This window comes from Coffea arabica, chromosome 11e, assembly GCF_036785885.1.
Source record: "Coffea arabica cultivar ET-39 chromosome 11e, Coffea Arabica ET-39 HiFi, whole genome shotgun sequence".
NCBI lineage: Eukaryota > Viridiplantae > Streptophyta > Magnoliopsida > Gentianales > Rubiaceae > Coffea > Coffea arabica.
The window spans coordinates 58785130-58808043 of NC_092331.1; the positions used below are offsets into that span (position 1 = coordinate 58785130).

The 22914-nt window shown below is 35.8% G+C and overlaps 3 protein-coding genes across 5 annotated transcripts; 2 read left to right on the top strand and 1 right to left on the bottom strand.

Annotated features, from left to right (window-relative positions):
• Positions 1-1157: 1157 nt before the first annotated feature.
• On the bottom strand, positions 1158-4194 carry LOC113716460 (mitochondrial uncoupling protein 3). Its single transcript, XM_027240792.2, has 2 exons — positions 3728-4194; positions 1158-2085 (listed from the first exon to the last, which is right to left on the bottom strand). The coding sequence occupies exons 1-2, from the start codon at positions 4130-4132 to the stop codon at positions 1543-1545; spliced, it is 948 nt and encodes a 315-aa protein (XP_027096593.2). The 5' UTR covers positions 4133-4194; the 3' UTR covers positions 1158-1542.
• A 3278-nt stretch (positions 4195-7472) lies between these two features.
• LOC140004046 (anaphase-promoting complex subunit 2-like) lies at positions 7473-16029 on the top strand. Of its 3 annotated transcripts, XM_072072229.1 has the most exons (16): positions 7473-7850; positions 8015-8104; positions 8425-8647; positions 9220-9515; positions 9665-9736; positions 10097-10341; positions 11300-11716; positions 11830-12031; positions 12170-12284; positions 12425-12501; positions 13155-13274; positions 13393-13481; positions 13591-13672; positions 14376-14567; positions 14939-15007; positions 15092-16029. In XM_072072229.1, the coding sequence occupies exons 1-16, from the start codon at positions 7617-7619 to the stop codon at positions 15212-15214; spliced, it is 2646 nt and encodes an 881-aa protein (XP_071928330.1). In that variant the 5' UTR covers positions 7473-7616; the 3' UTR covers positions 15215-16029. The 3 variants fall into 3 exon arrangements, with proteins under 3 accessions (XP_071928330.1, XP_071928331.1, XP_071928332.1); XM_072072231.1 differs by lacking the exon at positions 7473-7850 and having other exon boundaries at positions 8061-8200; XM_072072230.1 differs by lacking the exons at positions 13591-13672; positions 14939-15007; positions 15092-16029.
• Positions 16030-16175: 146 nt separating this feature from the next.
• Positions 16176-18078, top strand: LOC113716697 (methyltransferase FGSG_00040). Its single transcript, XM_027241094.2, has one exon. The coding sequence runs from the start codon at positions 16311-16313 to the stop codon at positions 17913-17915; it is 1605 nt and encodes a 534-aa protein (XP_027096895.2). The 5' UTR covers positions 16176-16310; the 3' UTR covers positions 17916-18078.
• The last annotated feature ends 4836 nt before the right edge of the window (positions 18079-22914 follow it).

The following is a 22914-nucleotide window of genomic DNA, read 5'->3' on the forward strand; positions in this document are numbered from 1 at the left end:
CTTTATAAATACACGATTCAATGAAAAATTTATCAAATAAACAAGTAAGATAGGTAGCAATAATTTTACCCTCCATCGTATTAATGAGAAAGCGTGTAGGACTGAACCAATTGTTTAGCATACAATACAAGGGAACAAAAACGTTTAATTTCTCTATTTAGTCTTTGAACAAAATTCGAGGAGTCATTACAAGATTTTGTTATTGTTTCAAGATTTTTGTTGGCCCCGCGATCTGTTTTGTTTCGCTGATCCTGCATGCCCCTCCTCCTGTTCATAAGTTTGGAATTGCACTTTTATAGGGCAACAAGATGTATTGAAGATGGACGTTATTGATTCGGGAAAACATTGTTGAGTAGAAATGAAGAGATGCTCAGATGGCAATGATGCTACCTTTCATCTTTACTAATATACCATTAATGATTCTTGAGTAGAAAATGAATGGGGCAGTTGCCAGTTATGGTGTGAATTTGCTATAGGCAGTGTGGTGTATTAAATAAAAAAGGCAAGAGGAGGTCTCTTTCTGGAAAAGATTGCTGAAACGGTACAATTGTGCAGCAACTCTAACTCTAGCCCAGTCCAGCTGCAGCAGGTACGATGCATAGTAAAATTGATAGCTGCATTAATTTTCTTTAAAAGCAATCACTGCAACATATTACAATCTGCGTTTTGGAGACGCTAAAAGCATTATGCTTTATTACATGCTCAAGGACAGTTACGTTCACTTGGAAATGCAGCAGGCCTTTGCATTAACAAATCACAAAAGGGTTGCAAGTTGCAGCTTTAAATGGTGTGTAAGAATGGATGTTGCTGTACTAGTACATATGGAAAACATCGACAGTCCCCCCGCAAGAGCCTGCATTTCCGCGTGCAGAATCAAGGACGAACACAATTTATAAAAGGTATGCTACAGCCCCTGTCCATCAAGAATTGCTGTCAAATGCTAGTTGGCTAAAACTAAAAGGACTCCGAGAACTGGGAGGATAAGTGGCTGAGGGGCAAGTCGTAACTCTGTCCAGCATGAAGTAGATATGAAATGTTTGGACCAGTTACAGCTGACAGCGAGTAGTACTGGATGGATTGGAGGTAAACTTAATTTCGTTGCATTGACATGATCAAGAAGCCATCACAGTGAAATAAGTTGCGGAAACAGCGCGGCAGACCATAAGCAGGATAAATGATACATATTCGAGTGATTAACTTTTTACGACATCTAATTACAGGACAATGTGCACTACTGATTGCAGTTAAATTCAAGTGTTAATTGTAGTACAACAGAGATGGTTGTTCTGTAGTTGCGTCCCAGGGGTGATGTTCTTGTCCCTGTGTCAACTACTTCCACAAGAATCAAGAATGGAATGAATGAGGCAGCTGAGTTGGTTTCTGACCTTTGCTCATGAAAACCGTTTAAAACAAAAAAATGAAGGTGATCAAAAGTTCAAAACTGCAGCATCCATGTACTAAGATCAGAAGACAAAATAGTGGCTGATGCTTTGGAATGTGCATCTATGAAGACTACTGAGTTAATTTGTTGACATGAGCTCGTTAGAATGAGGAAAGCCCTGCGATCTGGCGGAGTTTCTCATATGAAACCCAGAACACAAATTGCCAAGGACCAAGCCTTGCCCATGTGGGAAAGAATCCCTTCCACAGTGCGCCAAATCCTTCAATTTTAACAGTTCTGACGAGACAATCAAATGAATTCTGATATTTTGCCTTCCCATCGACACCAGTTGCCTCATACATCATTCTTGTTTTAACTACATCTGCAGGACAGCTCAATGCTGTTGCTGAAAGACCAGACATAATGGAAGATAAAGTGTGCGCATAAATATTATCTTCAGCAATCTGGTTTTGTATAACAAAATGTTTTGCATGATCATAACAAGCTAATTCTCCCATGTTCACCAAGAAGGCTCTCTGCACATTTGGGAAGACGCCTTTCCAAAGTCCTCCAAATCCTTCCTGAGAAATAATCTTGTATAAAGCATCAAATGGCCCCAGGTACCTGGGCCTGAGACCTTGATTCACCATTCGTGTATCTGCTTGCATCCTCACTTTAATGAGGTCAGCCGGGCTGGCCACTATCTAAGTATTAAAGAGTAAACATCTAATCAAAAAACCTTCTAAACCAGCAATAATAACAGGAGAGACTTGGCAAGGAAGACAAACTATTTTGGGTTTGATAGAAAGAACTTCAGAAAACTTATCCCATCACAAGAAGTCCCTTGGCATAAACTTGTGTGGGAAAAGGGGTTCATTCCAAGATTTTCATTCATTCTTTGATTGTTATGCAAGAACAGACTATATACCGAGGATAAAATGAGGAAGTGGGGATGCTTAAGTGGTAAGTTTGAATGTGTTGTGTGGTGGTGTGGAGGAATCGATGAGCCATATCATTTTTGAATGTCTTGTTTCCTCTTTTAGCTGTAGTGTGGCAGAAAATTCTAAAAATGGTTTCAGTTTTCAGGGGACCCCTGCCATGGTCAATGGAATTGTCCTGGGTTTGTGAGCATTGGATGTCTACATCTTTTATTGATAAATTTCGAAGGCTTGCTCTAGCTGTCTCTGTGTACTTCGTCTGGAAACCTATAAATCTGGTGCTATTCCAAAGTGGAAATGTATCTGCTGTGGCTATGGTAGGTCAGAAAATTGAAACCATACAGTATATTGGAGCCTCATGGAGAAATGTGCCAAAGACAGCAGAATTGTTGCTGATTGTTGAATGGGGCATTTCCCATAAGTGCTTTGATAGATTTTGATGAATTGCATAGAATTCTGGGTCGCGAATATTTGTAAAGATTCATTGATGTATAGATACCCTATGCTACGTTTTATATTTTTCGGTTCTGTATCAATAAAATTTTGTAGTTGTACTTTGGAAAACAAAAAAGAAAAAACTCTATGCCTCATTACATGGTGCATTTTGAAGCGGTCGCCACTTGCCAAAACAAGAAATAACTCCAACAAAGAACAAAGCATTCCCCCTAGTTAATGAAATCATAGTCTTGCTACGTGCATTACAAGCATACTACTTATAATCCTTCATTCTAGTGATACTGGAACAATTTTTGTTAAAGATGACAAAATTAAGCAGCATTACTAGCACATGTAACCCAAATTTTCAACTAATCATACATGCACGTTCAGAATGAAAAAAAAAAAAAAAAGCAGCATTAAAGGCTCATTCAACCCAAAAATGCCCAATCCGATCATACAAGAAGTTCAGAATAATGGAAACAATAAGCAATAGAAGCTTATCCAATCCAAAACTTTCGTTCAAGTTATACAAGCATGGCACAAACAACGGCCAAACAACAGCATTACAAGATTACTCAATCCAAAATTCTCTTTCCAGTCATATGGGCACATCCAAAGCAATGAAATCAAGCAGCATTGCAAGCTTATTAATCCAAATTCTTCAGTCATATGGGCACATTTGGAATAATTGCAAAAAAAAAAAAAAACCCAGCTTCTAGCTTACATAATCCACATTTTTCACAGATACAGGCACATTGGAAAATAATTTCAACAAAAAGAGGAAAACTAAAAGTAGCGACTTTACAAGCTTAATCATCCATTTCTTCATTCTAGTCATGCAGCCATATTGGAAAACAATGAAATTAGCAGCATCGAAACCTCAACTAATCCAAGTATTCATTCTAAGTCTCTAATGGACATGCTTAAAGCTTTATCAAAATAAATTAGAAGAAAAACAAAGAGTAAATACCTGAGCTATTGCTCCAGAAATGCCACCAAGAATTGGTTTTGTCGATAGAGAAAGTGGATGGTCCGAAGGGCGAATTTGGGCCCTTAAATGCTCATAACCCACAATCCGGATAGGAGTATAAAATAGATGTCTTAAAATTGCCGGGGACAAGCCATTGTAGAGCCCGAAAAGGCCGTCGTTGCGGAGGATTTGGTAGGCGATTTTGAAGGTGTTTGTGGTGGCCCTGGTGGGTTTAGGGGTTAACGAGAGGGCTGACTGACGCTCGCCGTGGAGCTGGAGCCGGGTTTTAATCAGGTCGATCGGAAATGTCGAGGTTTCAGCCACCATTGCTGAGAGTGACGTCAGCAGAATCTTCTTTGAGTTGGAGTTGCTGGTGGTGGTTTCGCCGTCGCCTCGGGACTTCATTGAGTCAGCTCCAGCGTTGCCGTTGGGAGATTCGGAAGTGAGTGAAGGAAGCGTGCGGAAAAGTGTAACGACTTTTCAAAATTATATATACCTTTCTACATATAAAGCATGACGAGGCGGTTTGGAATTAAAATCTGGTGTCATTTTTTAAATTTACTGGTGATTGTGCGCGCATATATATATATATATATATATATATATATATATATATATATATATATATATATATATATGAAAGTTACTATTTTAATTAGACTCTTGACACAGCTAATTGGAGAAAATTATCGAGTTATGAGTTATATGAGTTTTACCTATTACTAAAATATGCAATGTTGAAGCATTACCTTCTACTAGTATAAATACCCGTGCTATGCACAATAGATTACAACATTTTTGAGAAAAATTACAATCTATAGAGGAATTTAAAAATAGTAAATGTTGTAATCACGGGCACATTAAAGTATATTTAAAAAAATGAAACTTTGTAACAATAATTCAATATATGATAAAAACATCTCCATTATTTATAAACTATCACTTTGATGAAGGTTGGATTCTGAAAAAAAATAGAAATATATATCATAAATTGAGCGACATAAGGGTCCAATTAAATATAATTGAATATTTAATTTGATAAATAAATGAAATACTTACAAACATTTTACCTTCGATTTGATAATCTTCTACGAAGGCGTGAACATTCTTCACACCAATCAACTCTGAGTACGAACGCCAGTATTGGGGGTTTAATTAATTTTGTTGATTTTTGTGGAGTTCATACTATAAATGAGAATGCACGATTTTTGCATGAATTAATGTGTTGGTCGAACAATACACCTCCATTTTCCTAACAATTAAAAGCATACATAATTCAAAATTATCTTTTGTTTTAGACAGTTTGTAAATAATATTGTATAAAAATATATGCATATAAATAATGTATACCTTTGTTTTTAAATCTCTAAGATAAAAAGTATCACAACGAAACATAAATCGTGCATGCCTGTCTTGAAGAGCGAGGTATAGGTTACCACTGAAATCTCTAACTTCTATGTTAACATTGTATCTGTTAAGAATAAATTGTGATATATGATGTAAAAAATTATATTAAAATTCAAAATATATGAAAATAATTACCTGACAATAGTGTCGACTACATCATTGCAATGAATACACATCATTTTTGCAAAATGAGAGTGACATGGTTGTCCACAATTTTTGCATAACTCATGGAACATATTGTCTATGTTGATACTTTGAATGTAAGCAAGTATCCGAAAATATTTAATCTAAAACAATCCAAAGAATGTATAGATTACAATTATTAATTCGAAACTACATGTAGATACTTGTTCATTACTTAATTAATTGAAAGGAATTGTACCGTAGGTATAACTGCACATTCGGATATCAATATTCTCTTAGCATTTGATATCAATAATGCTTGGGATATTATAAAACTGCATGACCGCAACCACGTCACTAATTTCTGAGCACATTTATCATTCTCAAACCTGCAAATTTTTCAAATATATATTCGCAAGAGTATGAAATATTATTAATAATTTAATATTTTGATATTTGTAAAACTTACCAACTGTGTAGGTATTGAGCAAAATCCAAGTAGTAATTGACATACAATTTGCTTGTTCGAATAGTATAAAGTGACGGTCCTGCACAATGTGCTATATTTATTGATAAATTATAAAAATAAAATAAAATAAAGTGAAAATAATTTGGGAGTGTTTAGTTGGAGTTAACTTCTTGTTTGAGGAAAACGTGGGGTGTAATGTGACCATGATATTTTTTACGAAATAAATTAAATGTAAAATGCTATAAAAATAGAGTTGAAAGTGGGAATGATTGTGAAGGTTTGTTGCTAAAAATTCCTTCTCAAATTTATATAGATATAGATTATCAAAATTAACTTTTGAAAAAACAACTAATCTTGTTTTAACCATGCTCTTATCAAATCATATCATATATATACTTATGTATCAAAATAACTATATATTTTTTCCCTGTACTCTCAAGCTCCTATATATCCTCAAAGCTTATCTTCCAAATTTAAAGATTAAATTTTGAAAATCAATCCTAATCCTAATCCTTCAAGTTTACACATCAAAATTTGAGAACACAATTTACAAACCAAAATGTACTAGACAGCTGCGACTAGGAGAGGAGAGGAGATCTGGGTTGGGTTGGGTTGGGTTGGGTTGGGGGGGGAGGGAGAAGGAAGAAGGGAAGGGAAATGAAAGAAGAAGAAGGAAGAAAGAGGGGGAGGGGGGGGAGAGAGAGAGAGAGAGAGAGAGAGAGAGAGAGAGAAGAAGAAAGGGCGTGGTGACAATGGGTGGTAATGGTGGATCATACTTTTTATTTTTAAAAAATTACTCCAACAATATTAAAAATTCGGTAAACACCCCAATAAATAACTACAACAACATTTTTTTTCATGTACATTATTACATAAAAGTAGGCCATACAAAACCAATGCACACACTTATGAAAAATAAGTCTCAAAAGATCTAATCCATACGAAACCAATACACACACTATTGGGCTTGATAGTGTGCTAATGGCACTTTTTGATAATTATTTTTTATTTGATAGACATATTTATTGTGTTACTTATATGCAAGTCGAATTGTTAAATTTAATCGTGCCTTATCTATGTGAGTAATATTTTATTATTATAAAATGTCTATTGTGTCCCATATTCCAAAAATAATGTAAAATATTCATTTACAATACTTAAACTCGACCAAGCTTAATTGAACTTGTTTAAACTTGATTGAGTTAGACTCATTCGATTTGAGTTCGAGTAAGTTAAAATAACTATTGAATCGAGTTTGAGTACAAAGCTAAAGAATTCAGTGAGTTCAAACTCACATATTTTAGATCGAACCATACTAGTCAAGTTCGATTTGATTCATTTATATCTCTAACTAGAATTAGGCATTTCCATAGAGTGAGTTTAATCCAAACGATAATAAACCATTATATTTTTTGTTGGATCTTTTAAATTCAAAAGAGTTAGTTCTTGCTCGTATCAGAGAATCATAAGTTTGGATAATATTTAGTACCATATTATATAATCAAGGCCAATTTCAGACCGAAGTTACTTGACACCTGTCCCTCAGCCAAGAGAAAAAAAAAAGAAAAAAAAAAGCATTTTCCCCACAGGAAGTTAATTTCAATGGAAACGACACCGCACCGGTCTTCCATGGGATTTGTTTCCCCTTCTGCTAAAAATAGACAGTCAACTCCGTATAAAACAACCTCAACTTAACTGTTTTGAAAAAAAAAAATGGAAGTGGCGGCAAAATTCTGTCACTGATCCTCTAAATTTTTCTGACTGACTTAGCAATTCTATCTATATGTGTAAATTCAAATCTACGAATCATTAATTTATGCAGCACAATACTTCAAATTAGGGTTTGTGTGGTTCTAATCAGTAAAGCACATTTCTTCATCTTTTCGTCAAATGGCGGTGGATTCGTCGTCGGCAGCATGCAATCTAGCGGTTTTAGATTCACTGAACGAGGACTCAATCCATGAAATGGTGGAGAGCTGGAACCGCTTTTGCTTAGCTTCCGAGGGTCTTCTTATTGGTGCCGGCAACTTGTCTTTTGGCTCGGAGTTTGTTTCTCAAGCTCAGATACTTGTCAAGTACGGCCTCGAGTCTCTAGTCCAGCAGCATTTCCTTCGTTCTGTTGAGGTACTTTATTTGTTTTCAATTAGAGGTGAATTGATTGCTTTCGCATTTTCCACCAAAATTAGAAAAATCTGTATTGTATTTTTCAAATGTTGCAAAAGAATAGGTAATTTATTTTCAAATAAGCACTTCTGAAGGTTGAGGCTTTGTTTATTGTTACGGTGCAGGAAATTTTTGAGAAAAATGGAGCGACGAGGTTTTGGAGTCATTTTGAGCCTTACAGCAATGTTGCAGCTCTTGAAATTAATGATGATCCTGTGAGTATGCATGAATGTCTGAGCATTGTTTGATTCGGAGCATGTTGGGTATGAAAAGATATTCCTTTGCTTGAAAATCTAGTGTTCCTTATATAGGTGAGTTTTTCTTGTGTTCTTATGTGAAGAGTTGTGCTTTGTGGTGAACCAGTGCGTAATGATGTTCCTGTGTTAGCATTGTAATTTGTTATTCCAAGATGCAAGAAGCTGTACTACTTTCTTCTTGTATGCTGAAACATATGATGTGTTGGCAGATTGATGCACAGTTTATTCTATTTTGTACCTAATCAGCTTGAAACTAAACAAGATAATTCCTAAATCAGATACAAAGGGATGAGATTCAGGAAGTGTTATGTAAAGCCCTGGAAGAAATTTCGTCAGAAAAACAATACCAGGAGAAGTGCTTATGGATGTTGATTCACGCTTTACATTCTGAGTCAGCAACTAAGTCCGAGTGTCAAATTAAATCAGATGTCCCTCTTATCTCGAAGTATCAACTGATGGTGTCTTCTGTTCTAATGACAAGCCTACCCAGGCACTTTCCTGGTATGTATTCCTCACTTGATTATTAACTTGTTCACTTGACTCAGACATGCCTCTTTACATTCATGTGTATTGTGCACACAAATCAAGACAAAGTTAGAGGAGAGAGAGAGAGAGAGAGAGAGAGAGAGAGGGAGGGAGGGAGGGAGAGAGTGAGGGAGAGGGAGAGAGCTTTCTTTCAAATGTAAAAGTTGAAGTTACTATTATGAACTTGTAGAGTTAATGTCTTGATTAGATTGCACCTATCCAGTATATAAACAATTATTCTCATGTGCATAATCCTTGAGAAAAAATGATGAAGCGAGGAAAGCGTCAAAATCATCAATTTCCATCTGAAGTTTCTGAAAAATACCTGTGCTCTATCTTTAGCTCAGTCTATTTGGTTAACTTGTAAATTGTGGACTTCTTTTCTGCTCTCTCTGTCTCTCTCTCTCTCTCTGTCTCTCTCGTGTGTTTGGGTGGTGGCTGTGGATATATGTGTGTCAAGCTCCTAAACATTTCATGAAACCTTGGTGTGTTTGAACATGTTATAAAATCTCTATCTGTTAAGGTCTCTTTTTGTTTTATGCCATTAGAGATACTGCACTGGTACTTCAAGGGAAGATTGGAGGAGTTGAGTACAATTATGGAGGAAGATGATGAGAATGAAAATGAACATAAAGTTCAAGACGACATGGATGTTGATGAGAAAAGGCAACTTGTTTCTCGTAGTGGTGATATGGATGTTGATGGATGCCATCACCAGAGAGGGTTCTCAGAGAACAACAAGTTAGTAAAGAATATTGGGATGGTAGTTCGCAACCTTAGGAGTCTTGGCTTGACATCTATGGTTGAAGATGCATATGCTTCAGCAATATATTTCCTTTTGAAGGTGACTAGTTGTTACACCGAATATTTCCGCATTGAATACTTTTTGCACTATTATTCCATTATCCATGTCTAACCTTTTAGAATTCTGTTTCTGGAGGAAAGTTAGAGGTTCCCCTTCATTCTGTGTGTTTCTATTTCTTTTTTGGACAGGCTAAAGTACAAGATCTTGCTGGTGATGATTATCGGACTTCAGTTTTGGAGTCCATTAAAGGGTGGATACAGGTAACTGCATAAGCTTGTGAACAAGTTCTTATAGTTCATGAGGATTTCTTTAATGGAAAATGTGGCATTTTTAACATATCATAACCACCTTTTCTTGATTATTTGTGATTTTTCCCATTATCTTGATAAAGCAAGATTCTGCCTTTTCATTGATTGAGTTTCAAACTTGGACACGACTAAAAATATTATGTAACTCTTGAGGCATTAGCAATGAAGAGTGACGTGTTTAATTGATACGAGTCAAAACACTGATTTTAGCATGCACAGTTCCAGAATTTTGCCACTTTAGATATAAACGGGAAACGGCCCGTGTTGAACTCGACACCTCTAAGGCTCAAACAAAGTGGTAATATTGTGCAGGCTGTCCCCCTCCAGTTCTTGCATGCACTTCTTGCATACCTTGGTGATTCCACTGATTATGCCAGCCATTCCTCTGGTCTGAAATCACCATTAGCATCACGGCCTTCTTCATGCTACTTTGGAAGTGAAGAACCTTCTGAGGGACTTGTTAGATGGCAGTTGCGGCTAGAGTATTTTGCTTATGAAACCTTGCAAGATCTAAGGATAGCCAAGCTGTTTGATATCATTGTGGATTATCCAGACAGGTGACTTTCTTCCCATACCTTTTATATGTCGAGATTTTTAAAAGACAGTCTTGTGAACCACAACTCTTCTGTTTTTTTGCCAATATAAGCCTGGTATGAACCTATTTTTACATTTTCAGGCATCAGTTTGATCTCATCAAACTTATTGCTTCATAGCTTGGATTTGAAAGTTTATCAACTCGGAGTATGAATGGATGTCCTGTTTGTTTCATGTCAGACCTGCCACTCTTTAAATTTTGAAAAGCATTGTTGATGTTTTAGTTGACATTTGAAATTTGATGGAAAAGGCACTGAATTGGCACTGACATCCAGTTCATAACATTAGTAAATTAATTGGATTTTCACCTTCTGGTTCATTTCGAGCTCAAGATTGCTACCGCTTAATTGATCTTGATCAGGTGAGATATTTCTGGCAGAGTGGCCCTTGTTAATTGATCAATATTGTACTTGGGGTTGATCTTTGATAGCAGGTTCAGCAGTTGGGCTCTGTAGTCTCAGCCTTATAGGCATCAACAGAATCTCTGCCTTTTAGGCTTCGAATTGTGTTGAATTGATACAATCTGAAAATGTGGCAAGCATCTTATGCAATAGTAAAAGATACTTGAGTTCTACCTTTGAGATTCGTATCATTTACATGCTTTAGTTATTTTGGTGATTGAAGATGATTTTGTATCAGAAATGTGCACCACAGATTGTTATAAGACAATAAAAGCAAATAAATACATTAACTGTATTCTTTTTAGCTTGCAATGGTTTTCTATTCCACTTTTAATGGTGTACTTGCACTTGCTACTTTTAGCAGTAGAAGCTATCAGAACATAGGAGAGAGGAAGGTTTAAGGATTTAACTAGGAAGTGTAATGGCCTTGGACAAAACTTATCTTTGATTAGTTTATTTGACTTTTATATGGATGAGCTCATGGACTGACTTATGGATACTGTATTGTACAATTTTACAGTGCTCCTGCTATTGAAGACCTCAAGCAGTGTCTCAACTATACTGGGCAACATACAAAGCTAGTTGATTCATTTATTTCTTCACTACGATATCGGTTATTAACAGCTGGTGCCTCCACAAATGATATCTTACACCAATATGTTTCAACTATTAAAGCCCTTCGAACAATAGATCCAGCAGGTGTTTTTCTTGAGGCAGTTAGCGAGCCAATACGGGAATACCTCAAGGGTAGAAAGGACACCATCAAATGTATTGTTACAATGCTCACTGATGGGACTGGTGGAAGTAACAGTGCTTCCGGGAGCAATGGGGATAGCCTGCTTGAAGAACTAAATAGAGATGAAGAAAGCCATGAGAATACATGTACTGATGATGATATCAACATTGATGACAAGCAAGCTTGGATCAATGCTCAGTGGTATATTGCTTTGTTGTGCAGCATGTTTAACAAATTTGTTTATTATTTTTATTATTAAGCTTGTGTTGCATAAAACATCTAAAATTTTCTTCCTTAATGTTTTACCTGCTAAGTTGGGAACCTGATCCAATAGAGGCTGATCCATTAAAGGGAAGCAGAAATAGAAGGAAGGTTGACATACTTGGAATGATTGTTAGCATTATTGGTTCAAAGGATCAGCTGGTAAATGAATATCGTGTTATGCTGGCAGAAAAGCTTCTCAACAAACATGATTATGAAATTGACTCGGAGATTCGCACTTTGGAACTCTTGAAGGTGTATGATTGAAAATTTGGCACTGTTTAGTTTACATGACTCCTCTGATTGTACCTTCTTGTTACCTTCTTGTTAGGCTCATTCTAGTAATGCATTAGTTTCAGGTGTAAATATTCATGTTTCACTTTGTGTGATCAGATTCATTTTGGTGAGAGTAGCATGCAACGGTGTGAAATCATGCTCAATGACCTGATTGATTCCAAAAGGACCAACACGAATATAAAAGCAACTATTAAACAGCAACCTCAAGCAGGTTAAAATTTTTATGGCTTTTGTTTGTTCGTGTAGCTTTGTGGGTATAATTCAACCCTCAATAAGACATCTTTGATATTGAACATTAAATATATCTAAGAGTTCCTCCAGTTACAAGTTGAACTGTCATGACAATTACAGAGCAAGAGGAGCATGAAGAATCTTTGGATGTTCTCAGTGCTACAATCATATCGTCAAATTTCTGGCCACCTATCCAGGTTATGTAACAACTTCATCATTGATATTTCATCTCAATCATCTGCATATAGCTTCTGTCAAATTTTTGCCAATTGTGATTAGGAACTTCCAAGTCTTTCTTCCTTGAATAAAGAATATCACGATTTTCTAGATGCAACCTTCAAAACTAATTCCTGGGAATAAAAGAGTTGTGATTTTTCCCTTTGTCACTCCATGCAAGAGTTGTAATGGTTTGAGCATTTTATCTGAATGAAAAGACTACAGCTTCTCAAAGTTCATTCTATTCGATTTTATGCATAGATAGTAATTTGATGTTATATCAATTACCGGCTTATTGGAGATCTAGTTTCTACAAAATTATGTAACACTCTTCAGATGTTGTCACTTATGAAAGGAAGTGTTATCTACTACTTATTTTTACCACCAGTAGGTTAACAAGAAAGTTTTAAGGAGAGTCAAGTCCTATTTGCTCCAAAGGAGACTTATGATCCACTATGTTAGATTGAAAATTAGAAGCTGAAAATGAAGATGATACAATGAATCATATGTGTCTGAATAGTAATCTTTTGTGCTATGACCCCAATGGCCATCAGTTTTCTGAATTTGTGGTCCTTTGCTTCATCATGATAATTCTTTCCTGCTCTACGAATTATGACTCTTAAAGATTTTGCAGGATGAAACAGTCAATTTACCTGCACCAGTGGACCAGCTTTTAAGTGATTATGCTAAGTGGTTTAATCAAATTAAGACTCCTCGTAAACTACTCTGGAAGAAAAACCTTGGTACTGTAAAGGTTTGTCGATCCTAGACTAAATGACACTATAATAGTAGTATATAGATGATTCTTTATATATTTCATTCTCTGCCTTCCTCATCCATTCACTATTTTGTCATTGCCACATTTTTTTTAGTTGGAGTTGCAATTTGGAAACAGAGAAGTGCCATTCACTGTCACTCCTCTACAGGCTTCAATTATCATGCAATTTCAAGATCATACAAGGTTAACTGGGAAAAGTCTTAAACTTTCTTGAATTTCTGTCACTTATTTGTGATCTTGATTATGAATAAAAATTTTGAGATGATTAGCAGAACTGATCTTTTACTTTCAGTTGGAGCTCCAAGGATCTAGCTGCTGCTGTTGGGGTACCTGTTGATGTACTGAACAGGAGAATTAGTTTCTGGATCAGCAAGGTTAGGTTTGCTCAATCTTTTCTTAGTAAGAAGATATTAACCTTTGGTAAAAAATTTGGTCAAGGTGATCCTCTTGTACATGAGGAAAAATTTTTTTAACCTTGTTTGTGGTAGGCATGATAAAGTCTCTTTTTCTGTGTCGTGTGTGTATTTGATGGAAGTCCTCTCACCTTGTAGAGATTGAAAACTGCCACTTTGTTGTGATCCTTCTTTACATGATCTGGCTCTTCAGTAATTCCTGCTACCTGTTACCCAACGTGTTAATTGCACTGAGGAAGATTTTCTGTTTCTGATTAGAGGTAAAGAGGATAAAGGAAAAGAAACGGCAAGTATCTGATCAGTAACTCATGTATGCCAGAAGGAATTTTGAAACAAACCAAGGTTAATAAATATGGGCATTTGGAGAGCTTCTAAACAAGCAGGAGCGGTCCATTAGAATCTTTAGTGTAGCAATAATAGTGAGTGCAAAGCTGCATTTTTGTAGTCTGAAATTATGCAATTAAAACTGAATTTCAGTAATATTGAAACTTTAGCTCTCTCTCTCTCTGCCTCTACACCTACTGTTTACAAGCACCTTAGTGCATCTAAATAATCTTATAGGTAAATATATCGCTCTTCTGGGGTGAGTCTTCCATATAAGCATTTGCATTTTAACTGTCAAGGCTAAAAGTTGTGATAAGTTCCTCTATTTGGGTACAACTAGGGAGTTCTCACTGAATCAGGGGGCATGGATGCAAGTAGCCATGTCTTTACTCTGGTGGAGGCTGTTTCTGACAATAATAAAGCTGGTCCTAGCAATGGAAGCTTTGAGGAACTTATGGTGGGTGATGATGATGGGGAAAGATCAGTGGCCTCAGTCGAGGATCAGCTGCGAAAAGAAATGACTGTATACGAGGTGTATAACTAGCTATTCTTTTTCTTTTTTTGGGTGGTTTGTATATTTTCTATTTGCAGATTTGTCACAACTTAGAGCAACACTTTTTCAGATTGCATTTTAATCTTTTTCTTTCTGATTCTTCCAATCTAAATTTGTATTTCAATCATGAAAGTCAATATTGTGCAGCAACCGTTTTGTTTATGAGGAACTATTTTTGTCCACTGCACTTACCCTATATTTCCAACTTGTCATCTCTTCCAGTAGCTTTTATGATAAAAAGATCTGCAGTATCCTGCACCAATGGAGTGATGCTTATCTTGTTTCAGATGGTACTATATATATTCTCTAGTCACGTACATTCATATTAACCTTGCTGAATTTGATTGTAGAAATTTATCACGGGTATGCTTACCAATTTTGGCAGCATGGCACTGGACCGGATTCATAATACTCTCAAGGTAATCATGTTCTTTGCCATCTAACAAGGTTTGTGATACAGATATAAGTAGTAAATTGCCATGCTCAACAAATTTCTTTTTCAGATGTTTTGCATAGCTGATCCTCCGTATGACAAATCGCTCCAACAGCTACAGAGCTTCTTATATGGTCTGGTTGCAGAAGAGAAGTTAGAATTTAGAGATGGAATGTATCTCCTAAAAAAATGATAAATTCGTAGGCTCAGTTGCACCCATTATCAGAACCCGGAGTTGCACCCCATTCATCAGAACCCAGTGCCAGTGGGTACTACACTTCAGCATTCCTTCTGTTGATGGTGCAGCAGAGTAGATAAGAAGAGACGGTCATACTCGAGCTTTCAAAGGTGGGAGCCATCTAACCGATTTGGGGTCCTTAAAACTCAGTGCAGAGACATATTACAATTGAATCAGAGAATGGAGGGATTCTTCTCAGATTGAGCATATAAGTTTTCGATGCGCAGATTGGGCTATGTTGCATCAGCTATATTGCATTATTGGAAATGCCAAAATTTGAGCCTAACCTTCCTTACGGCTACCAACTGCAAGCGTGTTCAAATATCAGTGCCGTTGGCTGCAACCCTCGCTTCACTTTGTATCTGGAGTTATGATCGAGGATTAAGACTGGGAAACTCCTCCAATCTCCTATCTCATTTTTTTCGATTCCCTAGCATACTAAATGACACTGGATCCAGATTTATACGACAGAATTGTGATGTCTGTAACTTGTCCGAAATCGTTAAAGATTTGTGGGGCAGCTGATTGGTACCGGTTCACTGGGCAGCAGTGATGAAAGCTTTATAATTGTGCATGAGCATTTCCTTCCGGGGCAAGGAAAGCTTCCTCTGCTGATATGAGTGTAACATTTTCATTATCGTCGATATATGAAATATCCTAAATACCTTCAATTTTATGCACTTGCTAAAAAGTTTTGAATGGACATAGTATAATATGGTGTAACGATGCTAAAGAAATTAATCGGCAATTTGCCCTCATTTCAAGTGGAAGTGACTTCGTAACGTTGGATTATTGGACTTAAATTGCTTTCCTTTACTAGTACTGCAACAGTTCCCTGTTTTTAATATTAGCTTAACAAATCCAGATCCCACCGAAATAGCCGTTACGGTTTCAGTGGGAATCGAACTTGGAAAGGTAAAAGTGAAACATCGGGGCAGCATGACCGTTACAATTCCTTAAATTCAAATCCCAAGTTCTTCATCTCCTCATCTTCACTACACGACACCCGGAGAAAGAGATAGAATCAAGAGTGAAACAACTGAGAATCAAGATGATAGAGGTAGAATACGAATCACCAGAAATCGATGAAGAGGAGGCCAAGATGCAGCAATTGAGATCCAAAGCCACAGAGCTACTCCTAAGAGAAGAATGGAGGGAGGCCATAGAGGCCTACTCTAACCTTATTTTGCTCTGTCAAAACCATCTGTTAAAACTTCATCAAGAAAAGCTGCAAAAATCCCTGTGTTTAGCCTACTCAAATCGAGCCGAAGCCCGGTTTCGCCTGAGAGAATACGCAGCAGCTCTAAAAGATTGTGAGGAAGCTCTGAAAATTGAAAGTGCCCATTTCAAGACTCTTCTTTGCAAAGGCAAGATTCTGTTCAATCTCAATAGATATGGGGTTGCGTTGGATTGCTTCAGAGCAACAAATCTTGATCCTCAGGCAAGTTCCAATTCTGAAACTCTTAATGATTACTTAGATAGATGCAAGAAACTGGAGTTTTTTTCAAGAACTGGATCTTTTGATCTTTCTGATTGGATTCTCAATGGATTTCGCGGAAAAATGCCAGAACTGGCCGAGTACATTGGTGGCGTTGAGATCAAGAAGTCTGAGATTAGTGGGCGTGGCTTATTTGCTACAAAGAATATTGATAGTGGCACATTGCTGCTGGTAACCAAAGCAATTGCTACTGAGAGAGGCATTTTTTCCCCTGAAGATTCGGGTGAAAATGCACAAATGCTTATGTGGAAGAATTTCATTCATAAGGTGATTGAATCAGCTAGAAGATGCAGCATAACCAAAAACTTGATTCGCTTGCTATCTACAGGTGAAAATGAAAATGATAGGGTGGTTCCTGAGATAGATTTGTTTAGACCTGAAGCAGAGGACAGTTGCATTTCCAATCATGACCTTGATGTGGAGCAGTTGTCAAGCATATTGGATGTTAATTCCTTTGTGGAAGGTGCAATTTCTGGGAAAGTTTTGGGTGAAAATAGTCGTTATTACGGGGTTGGGCTCTGGTTATTAGCTTCTTTCATCAATCACTCATGTGAGCCCAATGTGAGGCGTTTGCACATTGGTGATCACCTATTAATTCATGCTTCTAGGGATATCAAGGCAGGTGAAGAGCTCACGTTTGCCTATTTTGATGTGTTCCAGCCATTAAGGAACCGAAAAGATATGGTGGAAATTTGGGGGTTTAGTTGTAGCTGCAGGAGGTGCAAATTCGAGGAAGGTTTGTGTCATAAAGAAGAAATGGGAGAGGTTGCAATGGTTCTTGGGAAAGGACTAGATATGGGAGCTTTTGTTTACAAATTGGAAGAGGTTATGAAGAGATGGTTGGTGAGGGGGAAAGGAAAGGGCTACCTGAGAGCATCATTTTGGGAAGCCTATGCAGAAGCTGTTGGATCAGAGAGATCAGTGAGGAGATGGGGAAGAAGGATTCCACCAATTGAGACTCTGGTGGATAGCGTTGTAGATGCAGTTGGAAGTGATGAAAGAGTAGTGAAATTATTGATGAAAGGATTGAAGAGAAGTGGTAAAGTTGGTGGTGGAGTGATGGAAATGGAGAGAGCAATGAAGTTAGGAAGAGGGATTTATGGGAAAGTTATGAAAAGACAAGCATTGAGGACTCTGCTTCAGCTTGGCACTTCATGAACAATGCTGAAGCCAAAAGTTTTTCTTTACAGCCTAAACTCGTTCAACTTTCTCTTGAGTACTTCCTGTTATCTCTTGAGTGTAATTTTTCTTAAAACAATGAAACTGATATGTTGAGATTGTCACTTTCATGAGCTTATTATCTAACCGTTTGTTTATTCGATCTGGTTCAGGGAGATCATATCTAGATTGCACTTGGTATGTGATTCTTCACTGTAGTTATATTTCAAAAAGGCCAATGGATTTGTTTTCTCTCTCTTTGCTCCATTTTCTGGGCTGAGGTAAGCAGGCGGCTGTCAAATGATAATCAAGAAACACGAGAGAGTCTAGACTAGAGCTCAGGAGATGATGGATATCAAGTTTAGATAGGAAAAGCAGAAAAAGCCCACTAACGGGATGATCTTGTTCCTGCTTTATAGTGGATTTAAGTCTGGTGCTGAACAAGATTTTGAGGTTGGCTACTATTTCAATTGGCAAAATCAGTGCTTTGCAATTAGATAACGTAGATATCTTTGAAAAAATGCAGACAATTAATCACAATGATCATCAGGTCACTGGATGATTTTTTTTTTCTTTTTCCTTTTGGTTTTAGGCTGTGGCGAGATTTGAGGATGAGGTTGGGCAAATTTGTAGCACATCCTTTAGGAAATTTGGTGTATAACTTCCAAAGAGCAAAACATACAGGAATTCCATGCATAGTTGCACCTTTTACCTGGTAATCCAAATCCTCAAGTTTGCAACAAATATAAGCACAAGATTGTTGGTCATGCAAAAGATTATGCACCAATTTGGGAATCTTGAAATATATTTACCTGGTAATTCAAAGCTTTGCTATGTGAAGATTAAAGTTGCCAACTTAAATATGTGTATCCATCCTAGTATCAGATTGGAAACAAATTCATTTTGTTTTTAAAAATGTTGTTTGATATTTCAGGCCACGCGATAAGTACCCATTGGAAATAAATCGCAGTAAAAAGTATAGTCCAAGCTAGGTTAATTTTGACGAATTCAATCCAACGTATTGAAATAATCTTGTATGGTTTTTGGAGTAACACCTTGTACATAAACAATTTTCGTCATAGAAATACTTTGCGGCTCATTATCCAATAACATCCCATTTTGCAATATTATTGGTCGGTCTATAGTAAACCAGATTTTTTATTTTTTATTTTTCCCCGTGATTCCTGCCGCTGGAGTCTCTTTTTTTGACAAATCTAAGTAGTAAATCAATGCGAATAAAGCTATTCAGATTGACCCTTGACACCAACAAAAAAAAAGGAAGAGCAACAGAAAAAATATATATATATATATGAAAGAAAGAGAGAACTTTCTATTCATACAGCAAGACTTGAATAATTCTTCTCCACAAACCGGCCTTAACAGACCAATTCTGTTCTGATTTGATCTACTTTTCTCCTGGATTTTCTTCACCTTGCTTCTTAGTTATAAAAATTAACAACAATCCTACATGTTCATTCATATTAACTTTAAAAAATTAATGTATTCTAAATATTTAATTATTTACTAATTTTTAAAAATTTGTTTGCATACTCTCACTATAATATGATAGTATACATCAAATAATATACCCCATACTAAAATCTCAGTAGATATTCTTTTTTATAAACATTATTTTAGATAATTTAAATTTTTATAATGGCCATAAATCTAAAACTATATATTCATATTTAATTAAGTAGAAAAGATCCAGCAATCCATTTTTCTTCATCAATAAATATTCAGTTTTCAACAATATTGATAAATCTGTCCGTGTCACGATTAATTCTTCTTTTTACACTAATCAATTTGAATACTAACCAACGATATGGTGGTTAAAGGAAGTAATTTATGGAACATGTAAGATTTCAATAATTGTGATTTAAAAAATGTTTCACCGTAGTTTTATAAAATAATTAGATAGAAAGTAGAAATCATTAAGATAAGATTAGTTATTTTTTAAACTTATTTTAAAATTAGAGAGAATTTTTATGCATATAATGTAATTCGGATAGGATTAAATATGGGTAAAATCCAAGTGACCCATAATCCATTAATTTTCTTCAATTAGACATATCACGTAGGAGTGAGAAACAACTCTGATTAAAATAGTTACTTTCATATATATATATATAGAGATTCCTTGCGGTCTTTTTTGCCGAATATTTTGAAGCACTCCTCGTTTTTGTCTCCCTTCATTTTTGCCTCATCTCAAGATGATTGTATTTTATACTTACAAAACTTGACCTTTTTCCCCCCGGCCATCAGAAATTTTTTCTAAAGAAAAATTCAAAGAGAAAGAATGAAAAACGTGACATTAATGTGGTACGTAATTTTAGATATTTAAGCCACTTGAAAGAAAAAGTCTCGTATTAGAATACTAGATTGACTAGCAGCCTTTTTGTTTCTGTTTGTTCTGATTCATTTTCTTGTTCATAGGAGGGAACAAGTTAAATACTTGGGCCATAGGGGAAGTGTCAAATACATGAATTCAATTCAAACTCCATGCATTAATATGTGCTTCCTCCCAACTTACTTTTTAAAGTCCCATCTCTTCTCTGTTAGAAAAAATTTGAAAAATAAAATATATGCTTCCTCGAAAGTTTCAGAGAAGTTGAAGACTTTTTTGACCTCATTTCAAAACCAAAAGCTAGCTCCGCCAGTGTGTTTGGATTGTAAGTTATTTGAAATATTTTTACTGTAGCACTTTTTGTGATGTGATGTATGTGAGATAAAAAGGTAATTGGGAAGATAAAAAGGTGTATTGGAAATTGTAATGGTGATGTCAGCAAATATATTTGGCCAAATAATTGGCTGTCCAAACACACTTATATATATATATCTACTGAGCTTTTCAAGTTTGCATGCGCAAATAAAATTCATGAAGATTTGCTGAGCACTATGGTTGGAATAGTAATATCAATCTACCAGTCTCTGTGTCTAAAGAAATGTCAAATGCGATTCCCGTTTGCTCTTCTCTTGTTCAAGAGACGTATAGACTATGGAGAGAAGAGAGGGAGAGAGAGATGCATAGCCTATAGAAAAAATTTTTGACAAACAAATAAGCATAAGATAAAAGGCTTACATTTCTTTTTCTTATTTTCAAGATGGGAAGGCTTATTTTCCCATCGATCTATTTGTCAAAATTAGATTAATAAAGTAATTTTTCTCTCTTTTTTTTTTTTTAAAAAAAGAAGAGTGGGGATAAGACTATAGAAAAAAAATAAGAAAATAATTCGTAATTATTCTCTTGAAGGGATTCAAAATTTTGTACAATTCTTTAATGCTTGGAAGAAAGACGATTTAGGATGAAAAAAAAAATTAGCTGATAGCTAAAAGCATCATTTCTAACACAACGTCATTGAGAAGGCCAGAACCCATGTAACAGTCATGAGATAAAAAGGGTTCCACATCATTGATAAGTCCAAATCATTTCAGCTGTTTCCTCCTCCTTGAAATTGTCAATCTCGACCTAATGAAAGCCAGATGCTGCAGATTCTTTCAGCCATAGAATTGAAGCTAATGAAAACATTCCACTTGTATAAAACTTTCTATTGAAAATGTCCCATAACCAGGGATGATAGCTCCTTCAGTAATTGTACTATGTGGAAAAACTGGCTGGATCTTTTGATCAAAAAATAGTAATGGAGAAAAGAAAATTCGACACATCAAAAGTTGGACAGTAACGTGCGCGCCGAGTATAAGCCCATCAAGCCCTTTTTGGCTCAATTATTTTGAACTCTCTACAATTGCAAATATAATTACTGCTACGGATGACTATTTTTGTTTCTGTATTTTTTTGTTTTCGGATTGAATTTAGTAATCCCCTAAAAATGTGAAGGAATACCATTATTGTTTCTTGAGTATGCATATTTATCTTTTTTATATGTTTATCGTGTTTGTATACGTTATTATTATTGTTGTGTTAGCGGATACATTGTATGTGACGATTACAAGTCAGATGGCCCTTAATCCCATCATCCCACGGCAGTCCACTCGTACAACTTTGAACTGTTCTATTTTGGCATCACTGAGGGCACATAGCTTGGACGAAGGATGGCTTCAATATTTGGAACAATTCTGACTTTCGTTAATTTATTTGTTATCTGGGAATCAAGTTTATTATTTCTTTAATCATCTTTAAAGATGTTCTAAACCTCTAGAAAAATTCAATGGCAGATCTAAACCAGTGACAGATCTTCCTCAAGGAAATCAAATAAACATATCACATACTTCACCCCAGAAAAAGGCAGAAGCTTTTCCAAAAACCAAAATATGTTAAAGTTTTGCAGGGGAAAAAAAACATTAATTAGATCAACTTTTAAAGTATATACATTGATCGTCCCTTGATGTGGTGGTGCATAAGCAGTCAAGAAAAACTTCAAAAAGAAAAGGGTACTTAGAAAAAATGAGCAAGTCTATAAAGACAAGCCCCTAAAACTACAACAACTACGTACTATTAATGGATTATTAAAAGATAATTTAAACGAGTGATTGACAAGAGAGTATCTTTGCAGTAGTATATGATTCAAACTATTTTATGGCTGAAGTTCACAGAATATTCTTCATGAGCTTAATTTAGCTCAATTCTCTAATAATAATATAGGATTATTCAGTAGGGCAAAATACAAAAATCAATCATCAATATTCAACATGTCAGTATCCATTCATCATTAATAAACGTATCAATACACAATTCTTAGCGATCGAGTACTAAGTTTTATACAAATTGTAGTACTTTTCTTTTCTTTTTTTTTTTTAAAAAAATAAAACTCATTTCTTGACTTTTAGCATTTGTTCGGCACATGCCAAAAGGTACAATTAAGAATTTGCATATTTATATTAGCAAAAACGAACAAGAACTCACCTAAATATGCTTACTTTCTCGACCGATGTCGTACGGTGCCACGTGTGAATAAGATGGGATGTTGATCCAAAATGATCAAACCCTAACACGTGGCTTGAAGTTACAGGGTTAAAAATCTTCAGTTTCAGTTTTGAG